This window comes from Benincasa hispida, chromosome 3 (assembly GCF_009727055.1).
Source record: "Benincasa hispida cultivar B227 chromosome 3, ASM972705v1, whole genome shotgun sequence".
Lineage (NCBI taxonomy): Eukaryota > Viridiplantae > Streptophyta > Magnoliopsida > Cucurbitales > Cucurbitaceae > Benincasa > Benincasa hispida.
Window position 1 is genome coordinate 10,951,841 of NC_052351.1, and position 9,173 is coordinate 10,961,013.

At 32.2% G+C, this 9,173-nt stretch overlaps 1 protein-coding gene across 2 annotated transcripts; it reads left to right on the forward strand.

The window, feature by feature from the left end:
• Positions 1-227: 227 nt before the first annotated feature.
• Positions 228-8,834, forward strand: LOC120072978 (homeobox-leucine zipper protein MERISTEM L1-like). 2 transcript variants are annotated; one of them, XM_039025527.1, is made up of 12 exons: positions 228-494; positions 1,195-1,452; positions 1,610-1,727; positions 1,947-2,138; positions 5,098-5,535; positions 5,632-5,733; positions 6,938-7,138; positions 7,223-7,397; positions 7,484-7,755; positions 7,832-7,927; positions 8,000-8,405; positions 8,503-8,834. In XM_039025527.1, exons 2-11 carry the CDS (start codon positions 1,265-1,267, stop codon positions 8,372-8,374), a joined length of 2,157 nt encoding a protein of 718 aa, XP_038881455.1. In that variant the 5' UTR covers positions 228-494; positions 1,195-1,264; the 3' UTR covers positions 8,375-8,405; positions 8,503-8,834. The 2 variants fall into 2 exon arrangements, with proteins under 2 accessions (XP_038881455.1, XP_038881456.1); XM_039025528.1 differs by having other exon boundaries at positions 1,239-1,452.
• The last annotated feature ends 339 nt before the right edge of the window (positions 8,835-9,173 follow it).

Below are 9,173 nucleotides of genomic sequence, written 5' to 3' on the forward strand. Positions count from 1 at the left end.
TGGTATGTTTATATTAAAAAAATAAAAATATAGTTAAATGGTAGAATTAATGGATTGTTATGGATGCGTTTATGGGGTTGCTGGTTGCTGATAGGCATAAGCAATAGTATCAGCTTTTTGTCTGAGCATTGCACTCAGCACATACCGTACAGAAGGTTGTTTGTTTGATTACTTATAAGTTATACAACCTGGTCGAATTCCGGCTATGCTCTTTCCTATAACTAAAATTATCCAAACTTCTTTTCTTTTTCTTTTCTTTTTCTTCTTTCCCATATCTCTCTGATTCTCTCTTCCAAATTCTCAGTCTCAGAATCGTTCATTTCATTCCCCCTTGTGTATTTTTTTTTTACAATTTTATACCAACTTATAATCCCATTTCTCTTCCAAAAACAACCCTACTTTTCCCTCTTTGTTTCTTCTGTCTTCTCCCATTATGATTATCTCTTTCCCTTAACGTCCCTTCTTTGCTTCCTTTTCTGCGCCAATCCACCCAGGTATCCTCTTCTATGTCATCATATTTTAACTTCTTAACCATAAACTATTCAATGAATTCTCTCTATTAAAATATATGTGTTCCTTAAAAACTTGGTACTGTATTATTATTTTTTTTTTTTTTGTAATAATAAGGGAATTGGGTGCAGCTCGGATTGTATCAAATGTTCGTCACGTTCAAATACTTAATCACAAGTTATCATATGACAAATTTTTTCTTTAAAAAAATGTTTTTTTTTTTATTTGTTATTGAAATGATGTTTTAAGCTACACCCAAGTAAAAAATATATATTTTGATTTTTTTTTTCAATATGTAATTGCAAAAAGGTGAAAATTATTTTTGGTTGATTATGTATGGAATTTGAATATGATTTGTAATAAAGAGGCACCAGTTTCGGATACCGTTAATTAGATTATAATTTTAGTAATTTTGTTCAATGGCTTGTTTTTACTTTATTGTACACGAAAATGTTAAAATATAGGACTGTGTTCCTTAAAAACTAGGTACTGTATGAAGCACTGTTTCGTACAAAATGGGACACAAAACTTACAATGATTAATAATACATCATTAATAACAATCAAAATCAATGTTCTGTTTTCCTTTTTCTTTTCGAGTTTCTCACTGACGAAGAAGTGCGTGCATGTTTTGTTGTGTGTGTGTGTGTTTTTTTTTTCCCCTTCTTCTTCTTCTTGTTTTTAGGTGAAGCTTGGAAGAGTATTTACTGTATTATTTTCTAATAATAGAAAAGAAAATTGGCGAGTGAGTGAAGATGTTCGATCCAGATATGTTTGATACTCACCATCATATGCTCGAGGAGTTGGAAAATATGAGAGATGATGAATTTGAGACCAAATCAGGCGCAGAAATCTTAGAAGCTGCTTGTGGAACTGACCAACAACGCTCAAAAAAGAAACGTTACAATCGTCATACACAACATCAAATCCAAGAAATGGAGGCGTAAGCACCAATCATTTTCTTCTTTCCTTTAGTGTTGTCTGAACTTACCTATCTTTCTATAACTTTTCTTCATGATTGATATGACTTTAGTGTTGTCTGAACTTACCTATCTTTCCATAACTTTTCTTCATGATTGATATGAACTTTGATGTGTCAGATTTTTCAAGGAATGTCCTCACCCTGATGACAAGCAGAGAATGGAGCTGAGCCGCGAGCTGGGGTTGGAGCCATTGCAAGTGAAGTTTTGGTTTCAAAACAAACGCACCCAGATGAAGGTGAACAACAAAATCTATTTAATATTTTATTTCAAGGAATCACATCTTCTACGTTACTAAATTTTGGGTTTGGTTTCTAAATTTGAAAATATTATACATTTAGTCAAATTTTGAATTTTGTTTCAATTTGATAATAGTAGATGTGTAATATTTTAGAATAGGGATGGTTTTATATATTTGAAAAGTGATTTTAACGTTTGCTTTTGAATGGGGGAGAAGGCTCAACATGAGAGACATGAAAACGCAATTTTGAAGGCCGAAAACGAGAAGCTTCGTGCTGAGAATATTCGTTACAGAGAAGCATTTGCGCATTCAACTTGCCCTAACTGCGGTTCTTCCTCCACTGCACTCGGCGAAATGTCCTTTGACGACCAACATTTGCGCATTGAAAATTCCCGCTTGCGAGATGAGGTCACACTCTCATTTCTCTTTCTTTTTTAACATTCTTTATTTTATTTTGTTTTCCCTATTTTTTTTTATTTTTTTTTTTTATAACTTAAAATAGGTTATAGGCTATCCTGCAACAAGTAAGCTAAAAAGTAAGAATCTAAAAAACCCCCTTACCAGATTCAGATTTGGGTTAAATTTCTTTTTTTCTTTTTTTAAATTTTCTCAATGAATAACCATTTAATTTGTTCCACTTTTTTAAAAAATAAAAAATAAAAATGGATTACGTTGCGTGGGTATAGATTTCGTAGTTATTTTATGAGTGAGCCCAGACATTCATCTTTTTAATTGTGACAGCTACTTATAAGATTTTTTGGATAGATATAAGTAGCAAAAACTATACCATTACAAGCAAAACATTGATTGCAAATTTATTATTCACGAACACATACGGCCGGGTTTATTTTTTGGGCCATCCAAACTAAATTTTGTGAAGATACCAGTTCAATGCTATATTATTACGTATTTAATTCCATTCAACTTCAAATGCACCAAGGGTATTCTTGTAAATTTCCTTTCTTTCCGTACATTAATTCTTTTTTTCTTTTCTTTTTTTAAACATTGCAATATGTATATATAAGTGGGGGTGATGGGTGGCAGGTGGCAGGGATTCAATTGATTAAGACATCATATGTCCTCTACCTAGTTGTGATATTTGAACTCTCTTATCCCACCCTCACATAATACTATTACAAACTAGGAAGTATAGATACTTTTAATTGTGTCGAGAATCGTTATCCTAGATATGATATATGATTTGAAGTACCTGATTTTTTTTTTTTTTAAATTTTCAAATATGCGTATCTGCTACCAGATACGTGAATAGTATACACTGGTTTTTTTTTTTTTTTTTTTTTTTTTTTTTTTTTTTTTTTTAAATTTAAGTTCAACCACTTAAAAAACCCAACCCATTTTATAAAAGTGCATGTTTCGGAAGGATTTAAAAATAATCAAAAGTCACTTTTTTTTTTTAATTTTTAAAATCACTCGAAAACAACTACTCAAAATTAATTTAGTTTTCAAGATTACACTTTTAGATGCGATTTTCATATCATTAAAATTAGTTTTGAAGGATTAAATATGTTTCACGGTGATTTTGAAAATGACAAAAGTGATTTTAGCCATTTCAAAATCACTCCCAACCACAAAAGTCCACTTAAATCGAGCAAGCAAAAATAAAATAAATTAAAACTGATAAAAACATAAAATGTTAAAAGAAAAAGCCCGAAACGTTATTAGATCTTCATTATTCTCTTCTTTCTCATTATCAAAATCATGATTCACATCCCCTTTCATCCTCAATTTCATTCTTCAATTTTTATCATCTACTTTTTCCTACCATCTACTCTAGTCGCTCAACCACCACTCAACATTATTGGTTTTTTTTTTTCTTTTCAAATTTTCACTCCCTTCTTGAATCTATTTTAATCTAACTTAAAATATGTAATATAACAATATATAAATACCTATATACATATACAACATTTCTTCAACGTATCTATATCTTAGCTTTTTAAAAATTGACATATCGTCATATCGTATCGTATCCATATCCTATATTCTTATCTGTGTCTGTGCTTCTTAGATTACAAGGCTAGGCGATTTGACCTCCGATCTTGATAGAAGAAGTGTATACTAATTACAATTAAGCTAAACTTATTTTTGCGAAGTCCATTTCATAGATCTTTGAACAAAAAATTAAGGGAAAAAAAATACTTTTTTGATTTTGGAGTTTTGGATCTAGTTTTCTTTTGCTTTTAAGTTTCAAAATGTTATATTTTTACTTGATTTTTTATATTAATATTAATTTCTATTTGGTCTTCAGGTGTCAAAATGTTACATTTTTACTTTCGAGTTTCGAGTTTCGTTTCAATTTGATTCTTAAAGCTTCAAAATTTATACTTTTAACTTTGCTTTTTCATTAAATACTTACTTCAACTGTTGATTTTAATACCTAATAATTAATTTAAAGGAATTAAATTAAATTTCACTTATCTTTCATCACTGTTAAAATTAATTAAAAATTTCAGATTGTAATTATTTCAAATTAGTTCATTGAATTAGCAAAATGATCATTTGAAATTAGTTTATTGAATTAGCAAAATGATCATTATTTAATACTCAAAGATAAAAGCATAAAATATTAAAATACAAGGATTAATGAAAACAAAATTCAAAAGTCAAAAGATAAAAGATATAACACAAATAGAAATTAAACTGAAAACACAGTAGTAACATAAGAATCAAATAAAAAAAAAAAAAAAACAGATGGTGTGTATTTCTTCCCAAAAATTAAATAATATAATAGTTGGCTGTAACGAGTACTGTAATGGCTGTGGGTAGAGATCATAATTACAAAAATATGGGAAATAGAGATTTTTATGATTGTCTTGAATTTATAACACCATGTCTCTTTCCGTTCTTTGTCATAAATGTTTAATTAACAGTTTACTCTATTAAATATCTGTACTTAATTTTCTTTCTAAAAAAAATACATTAGATTTTTAATATTACCTGTGCACGATACTCTCAAATTTACCCTATATTTTTATTTCCATAAATGTTGATGGACCACACGTCACTAAAGAAAAAAGATGCCGATTTAACAAATAATAAATGAAGAGAGTACATATTTTAATTCAAATAATTGACAACTCAAATAAAATTGGATTATTTTTTTAAGATGTATAATAAGACAGTTAACACATGACATTTTCAAGAGATAGTTTTACTTTATTGATCACTAATGTATACATAACAAATACAACTCATGTACGAATATAACAAAATTATATTAAGATAGACATTTATTAGTATCACTAAAATCTAACTTTTTTCAAACAATTTAGATCAAAATTCTAATTAAATGGTTGGGATTTATACGCTGATTTTGAGCTGGGATTGATGATAATATATGAGACAGATCGAGCGAATGAGTGGATATGGATCGAAATGCACAAAGCCGTACTATCAACTGCCGACGAATGCTTCGACGCGATCCCTGGACTTGGGCATCACAAATTTCGGTCCACAGTCGTCGGGATTCGTGGGGGAAATGTACGGTGCAGCGGATTTTTTCCGGTCGATATCGAGACCATCAGAAGGGGAGAAGCCGGTGATCGTGGAGCTGGCGGTTTCGGGGATGGAGGAATTGAGGAGAATGGCTCAGGGCGGGGAGCCGTTGTGGGTTGCGGGTGATGGGAAGTCGTCGAGCGAAGTGGTTCTTAACGAAGCGGAGTATTTGAGCAGTTTCGGAGGTGGAATTGGGGGAAAGCCCATGGGCTTTAGAACTGAAGCTTCGAGAGTTTCGGCTATTGTTTTCATGAACCATATCAAGCTTGTCGATACTTTTATGGATGCTGTACGTTTAATTTTGTCTCTTAATAATTATTATTGTTTGTTTTCATATCGAGTACAAAGATTTTTATTAATTAATTTTTGTTTGTTTTGTAATTAGACGCAATGGTCCACGGTGTTTTGCGGCATTGTTTCGAGAGCATCCACTGTGGAAATTCTTTCGCCTGGCCTACCTGGAAACTTCAACGGGGCCTTGCACGTGGTACTCAAACTAAACCCTATTTCATTTTTTTTTTCTCAATTATTTCACTTTCCCCCCCATTTTTACTGGTTAATTTTAAAATTATTTATTCATAAATCTGATATAGAAATTAGAGTAACACGAGAATGTTTAATTTCTTTTACACAAAATTTTAGGAGATTATTGATACAAATTTCATTTTTTTTTTTCTATCGGTTAAAAGACTAACCACTAATGTTTTTTTTAATAACGTAATATCTCGTTCACATATATATATATAGGAACGATGACGCATAGTAACTATCAAAGTTTCACAATAGAAATTAATTCATTACTCATTAAATTTTAAATACTCAGGTTTTGTTCAGTAACAATTTAATTTTTTTAAAATTGTATTTCTTTTTCATAATTTCTTATTTATAATTTTCATATTTTTTATGTAGACATGTGAGATGCGCATATATATGTTTACTTTAAAAATAATCCTAAATTGTAGACAACAAAACATAAAAATCAATAAATAAAGAAAAATTGTTTTAAATGAAAAAACTGCGGTATTTACAAATAATAGCAAAATATTATAATATATATGTGATAGACTATTATTTGTGTCTATTATAACACAAATAGACATAGATAGCAATTTATTATAGATAGACGGTAAAATTTTGTTATATTTATAAGTATTTTAGTTCATTTTCTTATATTTGAAAACAACTCTAAATAAAAGGGGTATCTATATACTCAACTTAAAAAAAAAAAAAACTAAAAAACCAAAAAGATTACTTAATGAGGTGTAAAATGTTATAAAGTTTTAGAAATAAACTTAAAATGCAATAAAGATAGTGTGGCTTAGGTCCACCTCATTACTTTTTAAAAAAAGAAAAAAATTGCCCTAACTCCAAAATTAAACTTTAGGAGCTATGAAAATGAAAGATTCAAATACTATTTTGGTTCATTTTGATTTTGTAGTTTCAAAATTTTCATTTTTGTTAACCTATTTTCAACTTTGATTAATTTTTGTAGATTAAATTTTCGACCTTTTGAGAGATAGTACATGTCATTACCAATTAAACTAAACTCAGTTACAAAAATAAAAATGAACATTTTAGAAGGATACAAAATAAGCATTTTGAAATAATAGAAATCAAAATGAGTTTGCATTTAAAGAAAGGTAAAAATAAAATTGAAAGTGGTTAAAATGGATGGTTTTGTATACGAGCAGATGAGCGCTGAATTCCAAGTCCCATCGCCGCTAGTTCCGACTCGTGAAAACTACTTCGTAAGATACTGCAAACAACAAAGCGACGGGATATGGGCTGTTGCTGATGTTTCTTTAGACACCTTGCGCCCTTCTCTCATCCCTACCACCCGAAGAAAACCCTCTGGTTGCTTAATTCAAGAATTGCCCAACGGCTATTCCAAGGTATTCTTCCTTACTTCTTTAACTCCCCCTTTTTTCCCTTAACATTATCAGTTCTCTATTTAAATTCGTGGAATCATTTTTCAGATCACTTGGGTCGAACATGTTGAAGTCGACGAAACTGGCATCCCCACGATGTACAGGCCTCTCGTTAATTCCGGCCTCGCTTTCGGGGCTAAACGATGGGTCGCTACCTTAGATCGCCAATCTGAGCGTTTCGCCACTTCAATCGCCACCACCATTCCCACCGGCGATTTACGTGGTACCACTCTTTCATTCATTTCCTCTGTTTTTCTCCTTTTCCCCCCATCATTACCACTAATTTAATTTAATCCAATTTCATTCCAGTGATATCGAGTATTGAAGGCAGGAAGAGTATGCTGAAGTTAGCGGAGAGAATGGTGACCAGCTTCTGTGCCGGTGTTGGCGCGTCCAGTGTACACGCTTGGACGGCATTACCTGCTGCCGCCGGCGATGAGGTTCGTGTTGTGACGAGGAAAAGTACCGACGAACCAGGGCGACCACCCGGTGTTGTTCTGAGCGCTGCCACTTCTTTTTGGATCCCGGTTTCACCTAAGGTTGTCTTTGATTTCCTCCGGAAAGAGAAATCTCGAAGCGAGGTCCGTACATACAAACAAAAATATTCTTAAAATTATCAAGTCAACAGAGTATTGAAATATTTGCAATGTTTTTCAGTGGGATATTCTGTCGAATGGGGGATTGGTTCAGGAAATGGCGCACATAGCCAACGGCCGTCACTCCGGGAATTGTGTCTCCTTGCTTCGTGTCAATGTGAGTAAATTAATCGAAATAAGATTTGGGCAACAGAACAAATTAATGAAAATTTTAAAATTGGTTTTGCAGAGTGCGAATTCGAGCCAGAGCAATATGCTGATACTACAAGAAAGCTGCACCGACTCAACGGGATCGTACGTTATTTATGCTCCGGTAGACACCGTTGCAATGAACGTGGTGCTAAGCGGTTGCGATCCAGATTATGTGGCACTTCTACCGTCGGGATTCGCCATACTTCCAGACGGACCCGGCGGAGGATGCAACAACGGCGGCGAAATTCTGGAGCTGGGATCCGGTGGGTCGCTCATCACAGTTGCATTTCAAATCCTGGTAGATTCAGTTCCAACGGCTAGACTTTCAATCGGATCAGTGGCCACCGTCAACAGTCTGATCAAATGCACGGTGGAAAGGATCAGAGCCGCCGTGATGCGTGAAAACCCATGATTAAAAAACGCTCCCCCTTTTTCCAACTACGGTAACCATATATAATCTCAAAATTTTAAACTTAATTATTTCACATAAGTTCTCTCAATTAATAAATATTTGATCTTTGGGAAAAAAAAAAAAAACAGTAGCAGAGGAAGAGGAGAAGTCAAGAACGCACCTTGAAATATGGAAAATGAGAGAATCGAGGAGGTTCGGGCATTGACTTTACTCAAACCTTCAACTAAAATAAGAAATTTTTCTTCAACTTAAGTTCGTTGTTCGTGGTTTCTTAGATATAGGATTAAGATTAAGGAGGTTTTTCTGTAATTTTCTTTTGGTTTTCATGGTTAATACTGTTTTGAAATTGTCATTAGGTTGGTGAATAATAATATTAAGAGACACTGATTGTAAACCTTTTAGTTTTGTTAACCAACACTCCTATGTTATTATTACTATTTATATGTCGGGTCAAGCTGACTCAGTTAATTTTTGCATGTGAGAAATTTAAATTAATCTCTTGATTATTATTTAGTAGCTGACTTGTGTTTAAGGTGACTATTTTGATTCGTTAATAGAAGGAAAAAAAAAGGTACTTTACTAGTTTGAGCATTTGTGGGTCATTTAAGGCATCTTTAAAAATTAACACTAATTTATTGACATGAAGTCTAATTTAAAATATTAAATGTAGAAATTTAGCTTAAAATGTCGACTATAATTTAAGCATAGTTCAACAAAATAAGTATTTAGAAGCTCTAAGTTGTTTTTACTTAGATTTGTTGGTTGTCCATGATAAATGCTAGAAAATAAATTGACGAGA

Bases quoted from the DNA above. Each gene is read 5' to 3' on its own strand.
- LOC120072978 (XM_039025527.1), top strand. From the start codon at position 1,265: ATGTTCGATCCAGATATGTTTGATACTCACCATCATATGCTCGAGGAG. The intron at 2,139-5,097 runs GTCACACTCTCA...TATATGAGACAG, and splicing joins ATTCCCGCTTGCGAGATGAG to ATCGAGCGAATGAGTGGATA. The intron at 7,398-7,483 runs GTACCACTCTTT...ATTTCATTCCAG, and splicing joins TCCCACCGGCGATTTACGTG to TGATATCGAGTATTGAAGGC.